This window comes from Halichoerus grypus, chromosome 15, assembly GCF_964656455.1.
Source record: "Halichoerus grypus chromosome 15, mHalGry1.hap1.1, whole genome shotgun sequence".
Taxonomy (NCBI): Eukaryota; Metazoa; Chordata; class Mammalia; order Carnivora; family Phocidae; genus Halichoerus; species Halichoerus grypus.
Genome location: NC_135726.1, coordinates 47,000,111 through 47,023,418, shown reverse-complemented (window position 1 = coordinate 47,023,418; position 23,308 = coordinate 47,000,111). Strand labels below are relative to the sequence as shown.

The window sequence follows — 23,308 nt, the reverse complement described above, 5'->3', positions numbered from 1 at the left end:
ATTTTTAGAAAACAAAGCTTACACATAGCCTAGTTTGATGTATTAAAATTTACCAAACTCTCAGCTCCAGAGGATGGGTACGTTGGGGGATTCGCTTTCCAAAAATGTGCCTCACTACAGCCTGTGAAATCCTTGACAATCTGCCCCACCCTGCCTCTGCCCTCCTCTCCTCCCACACAGGCCTCCCAATGTTCCTTTAGCATGCCAGGTATGGTCCTGCCCCAGGACCTTTGCATTGGCTGTTCTGGCAGCCTGGAGTTGCCCTCCCCAGCATTCCCCATGAATAGCAGCTTCTCATCTATCCAGCTTATCTCAAATGTTGCCTCCTCGGGGAGGCCTCGCCTGACCACTCAAGCTTCTGGTGTCTCCTCCCAGCGCGGGCGTGCTCCATCACGCAATCCTGTGCGCTGCTTCACTGTGCTCATCTCCTGGCAGTTTGTCAGAGGCGCTTGTGTGTTTGTGGTCCCACTCTCACCTCATCTGCAGCCTTCTGTTCTGTGTTGGGAACAAGGCCTGCCACATTGCAAGCACTCAGAAGTAGCTGTTCAACGCGAATCACACGGAGCCAACCTTCCTTCTAACCAACCAACCAACCCACCAACCCACTTCCCTAACTACCTCCTTCCTTTCAACCTTCCTCTCTTCCTTTTTTTAAAAAAACTTAAGTAATCTCTACACCCAATGTGGGACTCGAACTCACGACCCTGAGATCAAGAGTCGCATGCTCCTCTGACTGAGCCAGCCAGGCGCCCCTCTTCCTTCCTTTTCTAAGAAGTGTCAATGACTTTTATAAAAGAGGAAAAAGTACAGAGATATTTTAAAAAGTTAAGCCAAAAGAACACAAGTATTTCTTCCCTGTTCTGTTTAATTTTGTGTTCATGTGCTAACACTGCCTTCCCAGCTGCCAGGACCTCTGGGAGTCTGATGGGGCATTCGAGATTCTGCGGTGGGAGGCTGGCTCGCCAGGAGACATCCTGTACAGGTCCTGCCCCAACCCCCAAGCCCGCACACATCTCCGCGGCAGGCCTGACTCTCTCACTGCGCCGCCAGGCTGCGTCTAAAGGGAAAGAGTATGATGGAATTCAGTTTGGGGCGTCAAATCAATCATTTTTGCTCTTATTCTTTTCTTCTGGAAGAATTTCCCGATGCAGTTTCTAAATGGCAAATTCTAAGCAATCATTTAAAAGGGCATTAACTCCAGGTTAACAAAACCAACCAGACTGCGCTTGTACATTCCGACCTGTTTCCTTTTTCTCAAGATCTCGGGTCCCCATGATTGTGAAAACCTAATGACCCGGAGGACAAAAGAGACTGCTCTCTGCCGGTTCAAAAGGATGAGATCACCTTCTCTGTGCTAATATGGTAACTGTCCCCGAGATACGAAGAGGAAAGAGCAAGTGAAAAAGGCAGATGTGCAGAGACGGGGAGCCACACTGGCCAACGGAAGGGGGAGCGAGGGAGGAAGCACATGGGGTCCCACGGGCTCGTCACGGTTGGAACACTTCGGGATGGACGCGGAAGAAACGAAGGCCATGGTTGTGCTTGGGGAGGGGGGTGCTGGATGGCTGGGGGCCGGGAAGGGACAGAGGCTGGGTTTGTGCCGTGAACCCTCTGGTACTAGTTCGGTTTTTATCCTGGCCAGGGTTTACCTTTCACGAGACAAACGAAGAGAACACCCGGAAAGATGTGCCTTCTCTCCGGGGTCTGCCCGACAGCACCAGACATCACCTCTGATTTGCTCACGTTGCCTGAACTTGGACTTGGCCGTGTTGTGGAATGACACCACTTACAGCAGAAAACAAGGGCAGACAACTTACAAAGGCGGCGCTGCAGTACGGTCCCCCCAGAAAACAGTGACTCCTTCTTCCTGTGACAGCAGGGCCTGAGGTGGACGGTGACCGATGGCTCTGACTTGGCTGGGCCTGTCCCCAGCTGACTCTGGGCTCTGGCCTCCAACTGGGGCAGCTCCCTCAGGGCCAACTTAATTAAGCCAATTAGCACCACTGTCGGCCTGTCTGGGCCGGGGGCTGTGCCAATGTGGCTGGTGAGGACACAGCAGGGCTGCACCTCAGGTGGCAGGCGGATATTCCTGGAAGGATGGCTCGGAGAGAGGCCCGTTGGGGAGGGAGACTGCCCTGTTATGGGGTGGGGATGTTGGGGAGAGGCCTCTCCCCGCCGCTCCTTCTGTGGCTGCACGGAGCTGGACCTAAATCTGAGGAAGGAGCTGGAATGGCAGATGCCAACCACGAGACACCAGGGCCTGTCAGCCCAGCCAACAGTGACCGGGTGTTTCCCTACGACTCGCTGAAATCCTCACGTCACCTCTGTGCTCACGCGCTCCCGGGCCCCGGTGGCCTTCACACACGGGATTTCCCTTCACCCCCTCAGTGGCGCTGCAGGAGGACACCTGGGGGGCCTGGGTCCTCAGGTGTGACCCGGGGGCTGGCCCTCCCATCCACCACTCCACACTTAAAGGCAACAGAGACCATTCCTGGAGGAGGCTCTGCCTCCTCCTTGCTGGGCCCAGAGTCTGCGGGGCCAGGGGCCAGTGGGGCCTCAGCACGGGTACCTCACAACAACCCTACGTGGTGTGGCTGACTGGTTTAACACTCAGAGAGAAGTGTAGGGCCATTCTCTGGGAGAGCGGTGGCCTGTTCTTGGCTGTGCCTACCTTGTGAAGGAGGCTTCTCAGGGTGGCCCAGTGACCACTAGCCCTTAGGGGCATCTCCAGCCCTGCAGTCCGGGCGAGACTGGCCCGTTGAGGCGGCGGTGCCCAGGAGGGCTGAGGGCTGCCTGCTCCACCTCCCAACTGGCCGGGCTCCAGCCTGGCCCCTCCTGTCAGAAGGGAAACCTGTGGGCCCAGTCACACCCTCACCTGCTAAGCCCCTGGCAGCTCGAAGGTGGTGCTGGGGCCTCGAATGGATTAACTCACTAAATCCTCACAACCCTGGAGCTAGGGATGGCTGTCATTCCAGGCTAAAGAGAGGGAAGTTGAGGGGCTAAGGTGGGGGTAAGCAGCCAATGGATTTCCATCCTGACCCCCACGCTGTTCTGCCCTCTAATGGCTGGGAGAAGGCAGGCCAATGAATTAATGAGTCCTGGGACAAAGTGGCCAAAATGGGGCTGTGTGGCCATCCCCTGAGGCAGAGTGTTGACCAGGGGCCTGCAGCAGAAGGTCTGGGGGTGGGAGACAGAGCACAGATTCTCTGTTCTTCACTAGCTTACTCTGTCGTTTGGTCAACTAGAGCATGTGCCCCAATACAGAGGAGACTGTCCCCTCCGATAAATCAGTCCTCAGGAAATAGGAGTCACCGCCGTGGACAGGAGTCCTTCTTGGGTCTTTCATATGATGAGATGCTCTGTTAGTTACCTTGCTGGATACGAATCCCAGCTCTGCCACTTTTGGCTGTGGACCTGGCTATGTACTTCTAACTGTGCCTCAGTTTCCTCATCTGGAAATGGGGGTAAGAACAGGATCCCTCTAGTGGGGTTGCTGGAGGATCACTGGGGCCAGGTGTGTATAGCCCCAGCCAAGCAGTCTGGCGGAAAGGGAGCACCCCTGTGCTGGATGAGGCCATCAGCATTTCTCCGTGGGATGTGTTAGACGTCCCTGACTGGTATCAATGACAAGGGAAGCAAAGAAAGTAGACAGATTTGGGAATTACTCCTGGTGGGGTGGGGAATAAGGTCATAATATGTGGTGACCCTGGGGGACAAATCGCAAAACCAACAAGCACGGTATTTGCAGTGATTAACCTTAACTAACCAAGTGAATCTGGGTAAGTGACGTAACCATTCTGTACCTCAATTTTTTTCTTTTTTAAAGATTTTATTTATTTATTTGACAGAGACACAGCGAGAGAGGGAACACAAGCAGGGGGAGTGGGAGAGGGAGAAGCAGGCTTCCCGTTGAGCAGGGAGCACGATGCGGGGCTCGATCCCAGGACCCTGGGATCATGACCTGAGCCGAAGGCAGACACTTAACCGACTGAGCCACTCAGGCGCCCCTGTACCTCAATTTTTCTTATCTGGAAAATGGGACGCAAAGTACTTGCATCTCCTTGTTCTATAGCGAGGATTAAATGAGTCAATGTAGGTGAAGGGCTTATGACAGGACTTGGTAAAGTAGGTATTAATATACGTAGGTAAATAAGTTATGCAAATGAGCTCCTGTGCCTTGGGATAAAATTTCAGTGACAGCTTCATATACGGAAAAAAAAAAAGTATGTTTAACCTCAAATAATTTAGCTTGAAGATGATGTTTTTGGAAAACTAGGTTAGGTGACTCAGAAGGATCTTTTAACAATGAAAAAGACACTATCTCCAAAATGCTCATAGAGAGTCTGAATAAAACAGCTTTATGAAATGGGAGTATGTGGACAAAAGCAATTCTAAATTAACATATTATCTTCCACATGTGCTTTAAAAAAATGTATCTATATGGGGCGCCTGGCTGACTCAGTCAGTGGAGCATGTGATTCTTGATCTTGGGGCTGTGAGTTCGAGCCCCATGTCGGGAGCAGAGATTACTTAAAAATACAATCTTTAAAAAAAATGTATCTATAACTAAATTATTGAATATTATAAGCAGCCATGAAACTATTTTATGTGTGGTCCTAAATATTTTATTATATTTATATATTGATATATTTTATATATTTAGTTTACATGTTTATACAAACATACACATCCAGGAGCGCCTTGATGGCTCAGGCAGTTAAGCGGCTGCCTTTGGCTGAGGTCATGTTCCTGGGGTCCTGGGATTGAGCCCCGTGTGTGTGTGTGTGTGTGTGTGGGGGGGGTCCCTGCTCAGCGGAGAGTCTGCTTCTCCCCCTGCCCCTCCCCCTGCTCCTCTCTCAAATAAATAAAATCTTTAAAACAAACATACATACACACCTATAAAAAGTCTTGTTTGAATTCTTATCATGGGGAAAAGGGGTTTTTTGTTTGTTTAGGGTTATTATATGTCCAGGCATATTTTCTGAGCACGTACTATGTACTGGGCCCTGGGTGGGGCTCACAGTATCTCTGCTCCCCCAGAATTCTCAGTTCACTGTGGGGGACAGAGACGAGGCAAGCTGCTAGGAAAAGGGTCTGATGTGCCCTAGGACAGGTGCCGGGGCAGGGAAGAAGCATGCAGTCAGTGGAAGGTGAGCCCAGTGTGGGCTTGAATGAGCTTCCCCAAGGACGACGGCATGTCTGTGTTAAGACCTGAGAGGTGGTGTTATGGGTTCCTTCCAAAAACATGTTGAAGTACGAACCCCAAGTATCTGAGTGTGACCTTATTTGGAAATAGGGTCTTTACAGAGGTAACCAAAGCAAACTGAGGCCATTAGGATGGACCCGAATCCACTGACTGGTGTCCTTATAAAAAGTGGAGATGTCAACACAGAGACACACGTGTAGGGAGGATGCCGTGTGAAGATGAAGGCAGAGAATGGGGAGGTGCATCTACAGGCCAAGGAATCACCAGCTGCTGGGAGAGTGGCCAGAACAGATCCCCCTTCACAGCCCTCAAAAGGAACCAACCCCACCAACACCATGATCTCAGACGTCTGACCTCCAGAACTGTGACACACTGGGTCTAGCGCGCACCCGGGGGAAGGACGGCCAGGTCAGCTGCCATGTGGAAGAGCCTAACGGGGCCTGCAGGGCTTGCCCCTCTGGCCACCCTAAAAAGTGGGGGCCTTGCAGATCTCACGGGGTTGTATGGCAGCGAGATCAAAACGAGATGCGTGACTCATGCGTTCACCGAAGGAGCACCCAGAACGCCAGGCAGCCTGCAGGTGTCTTGTGACTAAGACAGCGGTGCCTGCTTTCAGGGGAACAGAGAAAAGTGACAGGGTGACGGCGGGGGTACATACAGCTGGGAAGGCCCATCTGAGGAGGTGGCATTGGACCAAGCCCCCGCCCCGAGATGGCCGCAAGATCTGGGAGAAGAACACTCCAGGCATTAGAGAACCCCTACATCGGCCCCGAGCTTGGCCTGGCCTTGGCGAGCAGGAGGAACAGCGGAGGCCGGTGGAGTAGAGAGAGTGAGGGGCAGCGCGGGAGGAGGGGAGGGCAGGGGGAGAGGAGGCCGATGGCGCAGGGTCTGGGCAGGAGTGTGGGCATAGCACACGCCACACGAACACCTGGTACCGCCGGTGTGCTTGGATCATCCATCCCCGGAGTGGGGGAGGCCGCTGCAGGTTCCGATCAGGAGAGCAGAGGCTCAGAGCCCGGGGCTGCCAGTGATGTTTGTGACCTGGATTCTTGGTGTGAGCTCCCCAGGTTCGCCTGCCGACATCTGCAGGGACCAGTTTCTCTCTCCTGACACCTTTCTCCTTCTGAGCTCTGTCACCCCTACATTTGAAGGGCCCATCCAGGTCATGAAAGACGTTACAGAGAACCGGATGGAGGAGGGCAGAATCCCCCTCCCCCGGAACCAGCTCTATCCCTTACCGGCTGCTGCGCCTTATCTGTAAAATGGGGTGAGTGACGGGTCCACCTCACGGACCTGTTGTGAGGATTCAGGGAATTAATTCACATCTACAGGAGCTAAGAACCGAGACTGGTATACAGTGAGTACTCAGTAAATACAAGATACCATATAACGTGAAACAGAAATCCTTCCCTAATGCATATTCCTCTCCTCTCTTTTGCCTCTCCGCACTCAAACGAGCGGAGCACACAGTTTCCCTCCAATTCTGCCCTCCCCTTCTCTCCTGCACCCTTGAGGGACCTCCATGAGGCTCACAGCCCGTCACGCTTGGGCTCCCGGGACACACGCTCGCCTGGGCCCCTCCTTATACTCTCTGGACACTGAGGGCTCTCTGGCCCCGTCCTGCACCTCCCCCTCCTCTCTACCCACACTCCTGGCCTTGGGTGTGCCTCCAGCCTCGTGCCTCTGTGCCGACAACACCCCAACTGCCCTCTCTAGCCTGACCTCTCCCCTCAGCTCCAGACTCCGGACCCAACCGCCTCCTTCATGGCTTCTGTGCCTCGTGAACGCAACGCACCCGGGACTGAGCTCGGGGGCTCTTCCCCAACCAAGCCTGCTCCTCGCTCAGTCCCCATCTCAGCTCAAGGCCAGTCTGCCCTTCCGGTTACGGGACCTGGGGTGTTCTTCAACCTCGCCCTTCCCCGCAGCCCACATTCGGTCTGCCAGCCAACCCCGGCTGCTCCCGTTTAGGCACATCCATCCTGAAGCCAGCCCCCCTCCTCCTCGGCCTCCATCCTGCTCCGCCTCCCCCAAACCCCATCTCCTGCACGGCAGCTCCTTGGAGGCCGTGCCCCTCAGGCCGCCAAGGGACGCTCTGACCCCCCAACTAAGGGTGCTGTCCACAGCTGTACCCACGGCGCCCTGCCGAATGAGCCAGCGAGGGGTCACCAACCCCGCCCCGCGCCCGGAGACGCCGGGCTCGTCTCCTGCAGCACCTCGCTGGGGGTCCGAGCACTTACTTCTTTGGGTCGGTGAAGGGGAGCGGCCGTGGCGGGGGCTCGTCTGTCCTCTTCCACCCCGCCGGGTGCTTGGAGAAGAAGGACTTGGGGACAGAGGCGGAGAGCTGGAAGGGGCTGGACTGCGCCAGCTGTGAGGGTCGAGGAGTCTCTGTGCTGGCAGTTTTGTAAACCTGAGCGGGGTAACCAGCCCGCGAGCTCACGTCACTGCAGAGTAAAGGCAAGAGAAACAGTTGAATCCATTCCTCGTTTCCCCAAAGCGATCTGTTTAAATTTACTCTTGGGAAACAACAAAGTTCCTTCACACAACAGAGATACAAATACACGGCCCCCAGTCCCACCCCAGGAATGCCCTCTATGCCTCTGTGCGAATCTACAAAAGTCACCACCTGTGGGGGGACGCACCCCGAGATTCCCTATCTCCTGGGCACAGCCTACGCAGCTGAAGGCGGGGGTCCTACCTGCTCGTCTCTAGAGAGATCCATGGTTTACAGTTTGCTCGCTCTCTCGCTCGCTTACACTTTCTTCCTCTCCCTCTCTCTCTCCCTTTTCCTATGCATTACAAATATACACCTGAATACGATCAGGGAGGTAGGAACTTTTTTGGCAGGGGGAGGAGGAAAATTGTATGTTTATGTAACTGGGATCGCATTAATATATTGTTCTGTAAGTTTTTTTTTTTTTCCCTTAAAATAGAGCTTGCCAAGGAGCCCTTTCATTCAAATACTTTGGAGTACCTACTACACATCATACAACGTTCCTGCTGATCTAATCTAAAACCACAGCTCATTATCCCAAATGCTTGATTCCCATGGAATTCGTGCTACAATGAACCTCATGCTGCTAACCAGAACCCAACGGTTGGGGACCCAGCTGTTTACTCCCCTAGACAAAGTGACTTTTTGAAACTTTTAAATAAAATTCCAATTCCACTTCAAGTGAGAGGCATTTAATGAGAAAATTGATGCCTTTGGGGTTTAAGTCAATAAATGCTTTTTGACGGTCAATTTAACAATATGAAGGGGTGGGACTTTTGACTATGATCAAATGAGGAGACCGGCAGATCCTCTCCCCCGAAGCACAAGATTGACAAAACAACCATTTCGGCACTCTGGCCATTGACCAAGGGCATACGACAATCTCAGAGTCATCTATGCTTGAAAAGCCGCTGCACATCAGATGAGAAAAGAGGGAATCTGTGGCATTTTGGCTGGGGCTCCTGCCATCCTCCTGCCCAGCTCAATGCCTAAGGACCTTCTGCCATACCAAAATCTTTGGGACAGCATCAAGCATACGGACATGTGTGCACCGAGAGTTTTGGAAGGAGAGGAGAGAAAAGGGCAGAAGAACGATTTAAAGAAACAATAGCTGAAAACTCCCCACATTTGATAAAAAAAATTCACCTACACAGCTAAGAAGCTCCCCAAGCCCTAAGCATGGTAAATACAAAGACATTCATATCCAGAAAAACAGCTCAAAGTCAAACAGTGAGATAAAAACCTTGAAAACCTCAAGAGAAAAAGGATTCATCACATACAGAGAAGCATCAATATAATTAACTGCTGACTTCGTATTTGAAACAATGGTATGGAATATTTTCAAAGTGCAGAAAGAAACAAACCACCAGCCGAGAATTCTGTATCCAGCAAAACTATATCCTTCACATATGAAGGTAAAATAAAAATATTCCCTGATAAACAGACGGAGAAATTGATTGCCTGCTCATCTGCCTGGTAAATTAATAAAAGAAGTCCTCAGGCTGAAAGACAGTGACTCCAGGGGCACCGGGCTGGCTCAGTCCACGGAGAGTGCGACTCTTGATCTCAGGTTGCAGGTTCAAGCCCCACATTGGGTGTAGAGATTACTTAAAAATAAAATCTTTTTTATTTTTTTTTAAATTTTATTTTTTTTTAAGGATTTTGTTTATTTATTTGACAGAGAGAGACACAGCGAGAGAAGGAACACAAGCAGGGGGCAGAGGGAGGGGGAGAAGCGGGCTTCCCGCCGAGCAGGGAGCCCAATGCGGGGCTCAATCCCAGGACCCTGGGATCATGACCTGAGCCGAAGGCAGATGCTTAACGACTGAGCCACCCAGGCGCCACCAAAATAAAATCTTTTTTAAGAAAGATTTTATTTATTTACTTGAGAGACAGAGCAAGCTAAAGGGAGGGGGAGGAGAGGCAGTGGGAGAGGGAGAAGCAGACTCCCCGATGAGCAGGGAGCCAGGACCCTGGGATCATGACCTGAGCTGAAGGCAGCCGCTTAACCAACTGAGACACCCAGGCGCCCCTAAAAATAAAATCTTAAAAAAAGAAGAAGAAAGAAGAAAATGACTCCAGATGGTGACCTGAATCCATACGGAGAAATGAAAGGTCCAAGATGGTAAATTTGTGGGTTAGAATAAGACTATAGATTTATGTTTCCTTATTTCTTCTCTAATTTCCTTAAAGACAAGATTGTAAAAGGCAGTAAGAACAGTACTATATTGTTCGGCTTGTAACATTTTTGAATGTAATAAAATGACAAAAAATAGCACAAAGGATGGGGAAGGGAATGTGGCTATACTCAGGTAAGTTTCTTTCTTTAAAATTAAAAAAAAAAAAATTCTTTTTGAGAGGTGGGGGAGGGGGCAGAGGGAGAGAGAGAAACCCAAGCAGGCTCCATGCTCAGCAGGGAGCCCAAAGCGGGGGCCTGATCTCATGTTCCTGAGCTGGAATCAAGAGTTGGATGCTTAACCAACTGAGCCCCCCAGGCACCTCTGGAGAAAAGTTTCTATATTTTATTGGAATTAGGTTACTAGATCTAAATTACACTGTTAAGATGCATATTATAACTAAAAAAATATGGTCAAAAAATCAAGAGGAATCCAAACAGTACACTAAATTTATTTAACACAAAAGGTGGCAGTAAAGGAAGAACAGAGCAGGGCCCTGGGTGGCTCAGTTGGTTAAGCGTCTGATTCTTGATTTTGGCTCAGGTCATGATCTCAGGGTCGTGAGATTGAGCCCTGTGTCATGCTCAGCGTGGAATCAGCTTGAGATTCTCTCTCTCCCTTTGCCCCTCCCCCTGCTCTCACTTTCTCTCTCAAATAAATAAAATCTTAAAAAAAAAAAAAAAAAAAGGAAGAACAGAGCAAGAAGAGAGTAACCATATGGAAAATAGCAAAATGGGGAATGTAAATTCGATTGTTATCAACGATTTCTCTAAATGTGAATGTTTCAACACCCAAAGTGAAAGACAGAAGACTGTCAGACTGGATTAAAAGAAGCAAGCTCTGACTAGATACGCTTTCTAAGATTTAGCAACATCTATTAATGGGGCCACGGTTACAAACTGGTGGGGGGATGCCCAGGGAGCCAGGGAGCGTATGACACGAGGAATGGACCTCAGGGTGATCAGGAGGCCTCCCCAGGGAGGCAACGGGACCTGAGCCGAGAACTGAAGGATGAGTAGCATCCGTCTAACATCTGACCTCCCAGAAATCTGTGCCGCAGAAAAGCCTGCACAAGTACTTGTGGGCACATACAAGGATGGTCACCGCAGTGCTGTGTGTAACCAGGTAAGTTAGGGGCGCCTGGCTGGTTTGGTAGGGGGAGTATGTGACTCTTGATCTCAGGGCAGTGGGTTCGAGTCCCATGTTGGCTGTAGAGATTATTTAAGACAATAAATAAAAACTTAAAAAAAAAGAAAGAAAGAAAGGAAGTTAGACCTGGCCTGGGTGTCTTTTAACAGGGGATTAATAGATGTTCCAAGCACACCCTGATGATCAAAAATGATGCAGCCAGTTCGGGGCGCCTGGGTGGCTAGTTGGTTAAGTGACTACCTTCAGCTCAGGTCATGATCCCAGGGTCCTGGGGTGGAGCCCCGCACCTCTCTGGCAGGCTCCGTGCAGTGTTCATCAGGGAGTCTGCTTCTCCCTCTCCCTCTGCCCCTCCCCTGGTTCGTGCACTCTCTCTCAATTAAATAAAATCTTTAAAAAAAACTGAAACAAAATGATGCAGCCAGTTCAAAGAATGAGGTAGGTTTCTTATAAACAAGGACAGATGTTTGAGTGGAAACAGGCAGGGAAACAAGGCATGACTCTGCTCTTTCTTTTTATATATGCACATAGAGTGTAGGATTATTGTTTTTTTTTTTTTTTTTTGTCTTTCTTACAACCGTAGTTTTTCTTTCCCCAACTGTGGGTCATTAAACCATTTTACTGGCTCTTGACCATTATTAAGGGGAGAAAAAACCCCCAAGCCTGACAGATAGGAATAAAAAACATCGGTGTACAGGATGTGAGGTAAGTTAAGGATAATCAGCGTTTTGTGACACTTCATTCTGGATGTCTGTGCGGGGTTGTAATGTGAAGGGCGTCCCCCGTTTTGGGTAACGGTCAAAAATGCTTGAAAGAACTGGGCTGGTGCAGGTCTGGAGGAAAATCTCTGGGGGAGTGTGCACAGACTGGTTATCTCTGGAGGGAGTACTGAGGGGAACATGGGCAGAATACAAGTCCAGTGAAACCATACCGGTGGTACAGGGTAAAAAGGCAGCGTACCTGACACCTTGGTCTCCCTGCTTGAGGCAACCGAGACCCATCCTTTCTTCAGCAGACAGCCTGGGCACACACAGCACACGGGTGTGAGAGGGAGTGTGTATGGTTCCCACTTTTTTTTTTTTTTAAGATTTTATTTATCTATTTGAGAGAGAGAGAGAGCGCGCACACAAGCAGGGGGAGCAGCAGGGGGAGGGAGAGGGAGAAGCAGAGCAGGGAGCGGGATGCAGGTGGGGCTCAATCCTGGACCCCCAGGATCATGACCTGAGCCACCCAGGCGCCCCTCCCGCTTTTCTTTGTAAAATAAATGGCCGCGTATGATAAGCTTGCTGCGCACCCTGCTTTCCCCGTAACAATATATTCTGTAGATCTGTCCGTGTCAGTCCACACAAGCTCCCCTCTCTTTAATGGCCACAGGGGGTCCACTCTATGAATCTATCGCTAGTGATTTTAACCTTTTTACATTTCTCTACTTGGTCATCAGGCACGTTCATTCAGCTTTCGTGAGCTGAAAAAACAAGAGATGATTAAAGAAGGAAGGGGAAAAGACGAACGCCCTTTGCCTCTACCAGCAGGCTCCATCCACTGCCTCCTTCGAGATGCGCTGGACCCTCCTCAGGCGCTGCCGCGGACACTGTGGGTGTCGGCCTAATCCCCCCCTCAACCTGTAAACAGAGGCTGATTTTACTCATCCCTTGCTTGAGGGAGGTGACCTGACAACACCCAGCCCAGGGGGCAAGTCCTGACTGGGTGAGGCCACTTGCTGGGAGGGGTATGGGTGGGTCTGTAACCTATTTCTGACCGGTGTCAGGAGATGTCAGGGAGTGCGTCTACGGGTTGTCTGCTGGGTGATTTCTGGGGAAGCTTTCTTCGCTAACAAAAAACACTTGCAGAAAACATCACGTTCTCCTCCATTGGACACCGTGACTACCTGGGTGAAGGACTGCCACCTTGAGATGGAGGGGAGCCAGCCTGTAGGCCGATGGAGGCAGGACACGAAACAGAGAAAGAACTTAGGTCTTTGAGTCAATACATTACCCAGTCCTGGGGCCCTCCCTAGTTGGCACTTCATTCCGTGAGAGAACAGACTTGCTTCAGCTGAGCTGGGCTTTTCTGTTACTTGTAGCCAAAGGCATGCCCATGACTGTGTCCCTATCTTCAACTTCTCCAAGACTCAGGAGTAGATGGTCCTTCGCACACAGAATGGCCTAAACACAGAACGATCCCCCGGAATATGCTGTGTCTCTCGACCCAGCCCTGAGGTGGGCGCCCCTTCCCACACATCCGTGGACCATGAGCCCAGGTGCCCAGTCCGGGGTGGAGTTTTTAACCCCACCTACCGATCCCCTTCTGAAGCACCGACATGGACAGGTGCCTTCCCCGGGCCTCAGCCAGGACTTGAAAAACAAGGCAGCACTGTGCGGTGGACGAGAACGCAGGCTGCAGTGCTCACCTGACCCTGGGGTTCCAACCCCAGCTCTGAGCGACACACTGCGACCTTAGCTAGGCTCCCTTCCCCTCAGTGAGCCTGTCCCCTCCTCCGAGAAACGAGGGACCAGCAGCACGACCGCCGGAGGTCATGTGTGCAAAGTTGTGAATGGATGTGGTGTGCCTGCACTCCCACCCCACCTGCACCCGGAGAGGCGACGCGCTCATCTGTGTTGTCTCAGGGAGCACCTCGGATTCTGTGCGAGGAAAAGCTTTTGTGGCTTCCGAAAAAAGCTGAAAAAACCATGGGCTGGCTGGAGAAGCCAGATCTGCACGCACACATTCAACACTCCAGTCTTGGTGGGTGGCCCCGGGTGGGCGACAAGCCTTTGGGAGGGAGGGACGGCGCTGGCTATGCGGAGCCCGTGAGCATGGAGGGACCCTGCACTAAGCATCTTCCAGGCGTCCCTTCATTAATTGTCCTGGCAACCCCACAAGGCAGGAGCTACACCAGCCCCAGGTTTCAAGTGGGAAAACTGAGGCCCGGAGAGATGAAATAACTTGCCTCGAATGATGCAGCTGGTAGGGGATGGAGCCAGGATGCAAACCCAGACTGGCTCAAGAGACCCTGCTTTTAACTACGAGCCTGTACTTTCAAGGACAACGGCAGTCACGATAAATATGTGGTAAGTGCAAACGAAACCTAGCAGCAGGGGGATATTTTTGGACCCAGCGCCGTCTCAGGCCCCGTGCGAAGTACTTTAAATGCATGATGTTGGTTCATTCTGGCAGCCAGAGACCACAGATCCTATTATTAACCCCATCTTACAGATGAGAAAATTGAGCCTCAGAGAAACTAAGGAGCCTTGTCGGAGATCACAGAGTTGGGACAGCTGTGGAGCTGTTATCTGGACACTGGTAGTCTGAGGCCAGAGTCCCGGAAATAACACTGCTCCCCCCCATACCCCTCACTGCTTGGCCTTAACTGCTGGACCAACCTTGCCCTCTCGGCCTGGTGTCTGGCATGGCCTTGAGAGTTGAACCAGTCCCTGCCTGTGGCTGGAGTTATGCTCCAGGGTAGGACATGGGGTCAAACTGATGCAGAATCCAATCAGTGCTCATCACCTCCACCCCATGCCCATCACGGCAGCAGCCTCCTCCTGCCCACCCCCCACCACACGCAGCCAGAGGGAGCCTGTGAACACCTGAGTCGGATCACAGCCCTCTTCTCCCCAGGACTCTCTGTGGCTCTGCCTTACTCAGGGTAGAGTCAGAGTCCTCCCCTCTGCCCAGGAGGCCCCATGCCACCTGGCCGGGCCCCTCTGCCCTCAGCTCCTCCCACTCACCAGGTTCCAGCCGCGGGGAAACTCTTTCCAGCTAAAAACATTTTGGCCTTGGGGCCTTTGCACTGCTCCCCACTTTCTTTGAGAGAGCCTGGGCTCCATGCCCAGACTGACTGTGACTCTCCAAGTGGGTCTCTGTCATGCGTGACCCCGGTGGATCCTGAGGCCCTCGCATTGCCTTTAAGGGTCGTGTCCCCAGAACGGTATCCCGGGGACTCCCTCCCAGCCCAGCCTGGGGAAGCAAAACCACGTGCTTCCTGCCTGGCCGTGGCAGCTCCCCGTGGAGCCGAGGGCCTCTGAGTGCCCCTTCACAGCTCTGACAAATTGCTCTGGAAACCCAGGGAGTTTTGGAGCGTGTGCTGCCTCAGGAGAGGGCGGGGGGCCAGGTGGCTGCCCGCCTGGGATCACTCGGCCCACTGCGGTGCCCACAGCGGGTGCTGACGCCTGGCCGTGTGCCTGGAAGCCGGGCTCCCATGACGAACGTCTGGGGAGAGTGTCTGCGAAGTCCCTGAAATCATCGATGGGCACAAGCCGCTACAGGCCTCCGTGGCAGGGCTGCAGCACAGGGAGGGAGGGGGCAGGTGTCTCCCTGTTCGGGCATGGCCTGACCCATCCCTCTCCTGGCAGTCCCCGAGTTTTGCGGGCAAACTCAATTCCTTCCATCCTTCAAATTGTCCAGAGTAATCTTTTTTTTTTTTCCCCCAGAGTAATCTTTTTCAAACTTAAGTCAGATCATGCATTCGCACTCCTCCCATGGCTCCCAACGTCCCTCAGAGCCAAGCCAAATCCCAGCGGCTGACCGTGGTTGGTAAGCCTCCCAGAACCGGGCTCTGGCCTACCCTGCAAAACCGACCTCCTGCCACTCTCCCCCCTTTGCCCTGTCTGCTCCCGCCCTCTCTGGCCACCTGACCATTTCTTAAGCACTGCAAATGAGTTCACCTTCAGGGTCATGGCATTTGCTGTTTCCTCTACCCAGGTCAACCCCTTACCAACTCCTCCGAGAGGCCTTCCCGGCTCTCCGTCCTGTTGGGTTTTTCTTCCCAGACCTTATCAGACCCCGGCATAGTGAGATCACGTGGTTGCTCAGTTGTCAGTCTGTCTTGCTCTCTCTCCGGGAGAATGTCAGCTCCACAAGAGAAACACCTCTGTTCCCTGCCACGTCACCATGTTTGGAAGTCGCCGGCACGCAGTGGGTGCTTTAGTGGTAAGAATAACCCTACTCTCGGGGCTGGGCCTTCCCCGCTCTCCTCTCCTTAAGAACCTCACCACTCCCTGTCGGCAGCAGCCTCCTGACTCTCAGCTCGCTGGCACCATCCCAGACCTGTGCCTCCCTCCCTCCTCATGTCCTAGCAAAGCCACTTACTGACACAGTCACAGCTGCTCCGTCCTCCGGCCCAGGTCCCTTCCTTCTCACTCATCTCAGCCTCAGCCCCGTCCCTGATGCTCTGCCTCCAGTCCCGTCTCTAGCACCATCTTTCAAAACATAAATCTGCCTCTACTACCCTTGCTGCTGAAACCTTTGTTTGCTGCCCGTAGCTCTGAGGATGGAATCCAAATTCTGTAATGTGGCTGACAGGGCCTTGCGTGGTCTGGCTCCTGCTGACCTCCCAAAAAACCTCCCATCAGCTGCCCCCTCAGCTCCTACCCTTGAGCCAAGGAGCGTGTGGTTCAGTGACCTGACGGCATCCACCCTCCTTTCCACCTCAGGGCCTTTGCACATGCTGCTCCCGTTCATAGGAACACCCTCTCCACATCCCATCTTTCCTTTCTCTCTCTCTCTTTTTAAAAGATTTATTTATTATTTTAGAGAGTGGGGAGGGGCAGAGGGAGAGGGAAGAGAATCTCAAGCAGACTCCCCTCTGAGCACAGAGCCCGATGCAGGGCTAGATCTCACCACCCTGAGATCATGACCCGAGCTGAAATCAAGAGTTGGATGCTTAACTGACTGAGCCACCCAGGTGCCCCTTTCTCTCTTTTTTTTAATTGCACATAGCTCACATACAGCAAAGTGTACAAAACATCCTGGGTCAAGAATATATCATCAGCCCCTCAGAAACCACTCACCTGCTCCCTCCTCCTTGTTGCTTTTATCTTCGCAGAAATGACCCCTCCTCACGGAAACTCCCTTTGCCCCTCAGGCTATAGATCAGACATTCCCTCCAGCCCTGCCCCACATCCACCCTCAGACCCCAGTGGGTCTTCCCTCCCCAGGCCTTCCCCTAGCACAATCCAGTCATTACTTTTATCATTCTTTGCCTGCTGTCTCCGTGGTATCTGGTCAGTGTCAGGACAGCAGGGGCCCCGCGTGCCCGCAGCACCCAGCAGGGGCCGGGCACACACGGGGCACTCGCTGTGCGAACAAACACGGGGGGCTCCGTTACAAAGTACTGGGGAACTAGAGCCAAGAGCAGCTGTGGGGCGCGCATGCCTGCCCTCGAGAAGCCGAGAATGGGCAGCAGGCTGTCATTGCAGCTCAGCCCAAGCAAGCAGGTTAACGGCAGCGGTTGCACAAGGTCGGTGGGCGGCCTGGGGCCTTGACAGTGGAGGTGCGCATAGGCCTCTCGGGGCGCAGGTGCCCAGCGACCGTCTGGGAACTTGGTTCCCCTGCTGAGATGGTAAGGTTGTGGGAGGGCCAGCAGAGCGGGGCCCACAGTGGGACTCGCACATCCTCTGTCTGGGACACTCTACCCTCCTGTTCTAGGAAAGCCCCTTCCACGATGGGGTCTGGCCCCTCCTTCAGGCTCCCACATCCCAGGTGCTTCCCTCACCTGGACACTGCCCACTCCGGGCTACCACTCTCTGGGGAAGGGTTTGTCTCCCCTGTTGGACTCTGAGCCCCGAGAGGGCAGGCCTGGGGCTGTCTCAAGTCACTGTGGTGTCCCCAGCACTGCCTGTAATAGGCATGGCCCGGGAGAAACATTCCGATTTAGTTCGTTTTAGAACAATCCCCTGTGATTTCAATGACAGCAGGCTCAGGGTCTATTGCCCACTACTGTCCTAAGGGCCCTACAATCATTAGCTCATTCAGTCTTCACTGCATCCCTAGGAGGTAGAGGCATGCAATGCATCCCCCCATTTTATAGACGAGGAAACTGAGGCCCAGAGAAGTTCAGTCATTTACCCAAGGCCACACAGCCAAGGCAAGGCAGAGGGAGGGCTTGAACCCTGGAGGAGGTCCATCCTCTCATCTACCAGGCAGATGTTTCTTTAAATCAACTCAGTTAATTTTCTTTTCCTTAGCTTGTCCAAGACCATATCTGTAAAAGCAGGGGATTGGCGGAGAACATTTTCCTAATACTCATTAAAGCAAACATATATCCATTTAAAAAAACACATTTTCCTCCTGTACCACCCAAATCACCTCAAGCACCCCATTTTGGGAAATGCCGTTCCACACTAGGGCCTGGTTGCCTAGGAGAAAACTTCGGGAAGCAGCTTAATGAGTAGATAAGAATGATTTGCAATTAGCATCAATTGTCTGTATGCAAATTAACGCTCCCAACCACAGGCCCCTCTTTTGTAGTGGGCTCCTCTCCCATTTTATTCCCTTCATTTCTGGGTTCAGCAAATCCTTCTCTCAGACACAGGGTAATTTTATACCCACCCCCTGGCTTCAGCCACAGGCTACTCCCCAGCGCTGCTGCCTTTATATCATAGATTTCAAAACCCTACAGTTGCTCAGATTCACTAACACGGTCCCATGCCCAGCACAGGGACTAGGAGAGCTGAGACCTGGGACCCCCGTGGCACCCAGGACTCTCCTGGTGCAGAGTCCTTCTGGGTGGGTGCACTCTGACATTTGTCTCAGTGATGGCCTGACTGTCATCTGTCTCCCTCAATGGATACGGGCGAGGAGAGGGGCTGGGGGACTCGTCTGCATTTGCTCAGTATCTCTCCCCAGCTCCCACCCCAGCGTCTGTGACCTAACAGATCCCTAAGAAATTATCTGTGAGTGAACCAGATGGATAAATGAATGGACGAAGGAGCTGATCAAAAGTCTGAGAGTTTAGATGATTGAGAACTACCTGTGTGGGGAGGTGGGCTGAGCCAGGGCCTAAGTAAGCTCACTGGGACTTGTGCCCTCTCCATCTTGCGCCCTGAGACCCCTGACTCAGGGAGGTTGGGGACCAGAGCAAGGGGGTGGGGCACTCTCAAACACGGTGGTTTCCAAATCTGTCAGAGAACCACTGCTAAGTCATGAGATCATTTAAGGAGGTATTGAGATGTATTCATGGTCTCAACAGACGAGACTACATCAGAGTGCTTCACACACAGGCTAAGTACTGTTTGGGGCATTTTTGCTTCGCCTTTTAAAAAACACAGCTATTTCTGTAGGACACGGACGAAGGCCACTGGAGGTTGTGGTCAAGGCCTGAGGCCACTGCCTGGGGCAGGAGTCCTGTGTGGAGAGAGGCCGTAGGTCTAGGACTGGCAAAGGCATCAGGAAACCAAAGGAGAGGAGGACCCCCCCCCCCCGTATCAGGGTCCTGGGCTGGCCCCTCCGGGGTCTGCACCAGGGATGGCAGCACTGTGATCCCCGCCTGGGGCCGCAGACCTCGAGGGGACACACGTACCAGAACCACGTGAGCCCTGTGAGGGCAGAAGCGTTTTCCCACCTCCGTACATTCTTCTGGGAGATAGTTTGCAGCTTTCATCCGATGCTCAAAGCGTACGCGGTCCAGGCCCCAGACTGACGGCTCACCAATGCCAGTTCCTTCTCACTTACTCCCCTGCCTGCCTGCCTGGCCACCAGTGGTTCTCAAAGTGTGGTCCCCGGACCAGCAGCATCACCATCCACCAGGAACTTAACAAAATGCATATTCTCAGGCCCCGCTCTGACCTACTGAATCAGGAACTCCGCGCGGGATCCTGCAGTCTGTGCTCGATGGCCCTCTAGGGGCTGGAAGACTAAACCGTGGTCTTTCAGACCTCCTCGCGACGGCGCTTGCTCAAAGGGCTCTGGGAAAGCTTTTGCTTTCTCCAGAGAAAGGGAGCTACAAGAAGCGATCTTCCTCTGTTCTCTGGCTCCATGCCCCCCAAGGGCACCACAGCTATGTCAGACGAGGAAGCTGCAGCTAGTATGATAAGAATGGTGACACAGGAAGGACCGGGGTCCAGGCCTTGAGGCCCTCCCTGAGCTGCTGTCCTAGCCTGGCTCTGCCCTCTGTGGATTTCCCATCAGGGGACTGGGAAACCTCTGTTTGTTTAAGCCACTGTGGGTCAGATGTCCTGTTACCGCCAGCCAAATGCACTCCTAACACATTCAGTTACCCTCAGAAAGCATAAAACCACTAGTCTCAAGCAGAGAGAGAAGGAAAGAGAAACAGGGTCAGAGCGAACCAGAGACAGATGAAGCAGACAGCCAGGGGTTTCTTGCCCTCCACCCAGGGTACCCGAGGGCTGAACGATGGGCAGTAGTGGGTGGTCCATGAGCCTCCCGACTTTGGAAGCAAACTAGTGTGTAAGCACATCCGTCTGCGAGCCTGTATCTAGGGAGGGGAACCCCACTGTCGGGACTGCGGGGGGATGCAGACGGTGGTCAGGGCTCCCCGAAGGACCGGGGTAAGGAGCAGTGGCTTACCTAGGCTGCCTGGGCGGGTCGCGGCTCCCCCCTGCCAGGCCCGTTGGGGTGCTGGAGCCTGAGGAGTACAACTTCGGGCGGTAGCCCTTGGTCTGGCCAGCAATTGCAGGCGCCGGCGAGACCTCCCGCCGTCTGTCTGCGTGGTGGGACCGCCCGGCGGCCTCCCGTCCGCCCCCACAGAGGCCCATGCTTCCCGGGGGCTTGTGAGGCTTGGCCTGCCGAGGCACCTTGGCCAGGGACACGCAGCTGGGGCTGGAGGTGTAGAGGGTGGTGTCGATGCCACTGTCGCTGGAGCCACCCTTGGAGAGGGGGTCTTGCTCTGGCTCCAGGGGGTCCAGGGGGTCCAGCCAGCGGTCGTCGCTGTGGTTGCTGGATGCGTTGCTGGAGAGGGTGTTGCTGCTGGAGTGACTGGAGTACGGAGGCTCCCCCTGGAAGGCGAGACAAGTGTGTCATCCAGACTCCACAGCCGGGGCGTGGACCTCCCCTCCCGGCGTCCTCCCCACACCTAAGCTCTGGCTCCCTCACTTCTTGGCCATGATACCTTGGGTGAATGACACAGCTCTCCTGTGCCTCAGTTTCCACATCTGTAAAGCTGGGTGGGTGATAACCCTGCCTCATGGGGCTGCTCAGAGGGATACATGACCTTACGCATTCAAGGTGCCGCCCACAGCGGAAGCTCAACGCATACAGAGCTGCGCTCCTGGCCTTCCCTCCCGGATCCGCTTCTTCCCCGCCTCAGTAAAGGCACCTCCATCCCGTCAGCTGCCCCACAAGAGTCTTGGAATCACCCTGGACCCTGCTTCTGCTCTCACACCCATGTCCAGCCCCACAGCAAATCCCGTGGCCTGCACCTTCAAAGGGGACCCAGGACCTGCCACTTCCGGTCCTCCACGGCTCCAGCCTGGGCCCGTCCACCACCAACCACCTCCCACTGCACCACGGCAACAGCCTCCCCCCCGGTCTTCCGGCTCCCAGTTTGTTCCCTACATGCAGCCGGAGGGAGGCTGTGAACATTTCATGTCCCTTCCCTGATTAGAACCTTCCTGTGGTTCATCTCACTCACCAGAAAAGCCAGAGTCCTCCCTGAGGCTCTGCGCAGTCTGGTCCCATGTTCTGGCCTCTAACTTCATCTGCCCCCTCCCGCCTGATCATTCTGCTGCAGCCAAACAGGCCTCCTCGCTTTCCTCTGCGTGGGTCAGACCTACCCCCACCTCAGGGCCTTGGCACCTGCTGCTTCTTCCGCCTGGAAGGCTCTTCCCTCAGGTGTGTTCATGGACTGCCCCCTATTTCACTCAGGGCTTCAGTCCCCTCCCCAGAGGCCCTCACTGACCACCTCACCCTAAAGCAGCAGCGCCTGATGCTCTCTCTTCCCTGAACTGGGCTTTGGTTTTCTTTCATAGCAAAGACCAGTTCCTATAGAACTGTTACAGAACATGTGTGTTCATCTGCTTCCTGCTCGTTGCCCCCACTGGGATGTCAGCTTTGTGAGCACAGGGGCTCATCTGTCCCCTCTACCACTGTGGTCCCAGGGCCCAGCATGTGGTAAGTGCCCACCAAACTCCTGCTGAATGAAGGGATGCAGAGAGACTGCCGAGTGCTCACCAAAACCACCTCCTTTTCCTGGGCACACCAGACTACGTTTCCCAGCCTCCCCTGCGCTGCGGTGTGGCCATGTGATGGAGTTTTCATATGCAATGGCCAATGTGATAGAAGTGGAAATGATTTATGCCATTTCCAGGCCTGGGCCATAGAGACTTCCCAGCCGATCCTCTCTTGCTCCCACCCCAATCTGCCAGAAAGAGGCGGGGACCCAGCAGAGGGCTCTGAGGCCCTAAGGGACAGCGAGCCTGGGTTCCAGAATCACCATGTGGAAAGAGGCTCACTGGCTGGTTCCAGACCAAACAGTTATAGCCCCTTTGCTAGAGCGGAGGAGGCGAAGGTGGAGGACGTGCTCACGTGTGGCGTTCAGAGGCCCACACCCCGGTGAAACTGGCCAGCCCACAGCTGTCAGGGAGGCGAGGCAGCTGGCTCCTGAGGCCCTGGCTCCCCAGGATTAGGCAGGCGGGGCCCAGACTCACTTTGGAATGCCTGTTGGGGGAATCTGTTCCTGCCGCGTCCTGCCTGGAGGCGTGCTTGCTCCCACCGCTGCCAGCCATGGCTGAGAGCCGGGCCTGGGCGGGCACATGCCACAAAGGCTCTGCAGGAAGACCGGAGACACGTCAGTGGTTAGAGGTGACTCAGGCCCTGGCCCGAGTCCACCTGAGGAATCTGGCCCTAAAAGTGGTCCCACCCCTCTGCTCAGCTCACACAGGACCATGACCCCATCAACTTATGTCTTGGGTAGAACAACACTCAGTAGGCACTTAGTATGTGCCAGACATTATCCTAGTGCTTTACTTGGGTTAATTCGTTGAAGCCTTAGGACCCCTCCATCGTCACCCCCAGAGAAGGTTGAGCACACTTTCATCCTTACTGGCCATTTGAATTTTCTATTTTGTGAATTACCTGTTCATTTCCTTTTCCTATTTTTCCAGGGGACTGATGTCTTTTATCTTATTGGCGAGTAGCGTTCTTTATGTACACAAGGTAGCAATCCTTTGCTGGCTAAATGTGCATAACTTAATTCTTTAAACAAAAATGGAATCGCACTAAGCCTTGTCCTACAATGTGACTTTTCACTTTACGTTACACTTACACTTGCTTTTCACTTTATAGCATCATAGTACATCGTCACATAACTGAACATAAAGTTACCTTGTTTTTAACAGCTGTATAGAATTCCATCGTGTGAATGGATGTCACTTTTTTTTTTTTTAGATTTTATTTATTTATTTATTCATGAGAGACAGAGAGAGAGAGAGGCAGAGGGAGAAGCAGGCTCCCAAGGAGCAGGGAGCCCGATGCGGGACTCGATCCCAGGACCCTGGGATCATGACCTGAGCCGAAGGCAGACGCTTAACCATCCGAGCCACCCAGGCG

General features: G+C 53.3%; 1 protein-coding gene across 4 annotated transcripts in view; it reads right to left on the bottom strand.

Annotated features, from left to right (window-relative positions):
• Window positions 1-23,308, bottom strand: part of SIPA1L3 (signal induced proliferation associated 1 like 3) — a 232,331-nt gene that overhangs the window by 21,016 nt on the left and 188,007 nt on the right. For all 4 annotated transcript variants that reach the window (XM_078063034.1, XM_078063032.1, XM_078063033.1 and 1 more), the window contains exons 13-15: window positions 22,408-22,526; window positions 20,330-20,757; window positions 7,444-7,647 (exon numbers count right to left, since the gene is read on the bottom strand). In XM_078063034.1, the coding sequence (XP_077919160.1) occupies window positions 7,444-7,647; window positions 20,330-20,757; window positions 22,408-22,526 (751 nt within the window). The remainder of the gene's footprint in view (window positions 1-7,443; window positions 7,648-20,329; window positions 20,758-22,407; window positions 22,527-23,308) is intronic.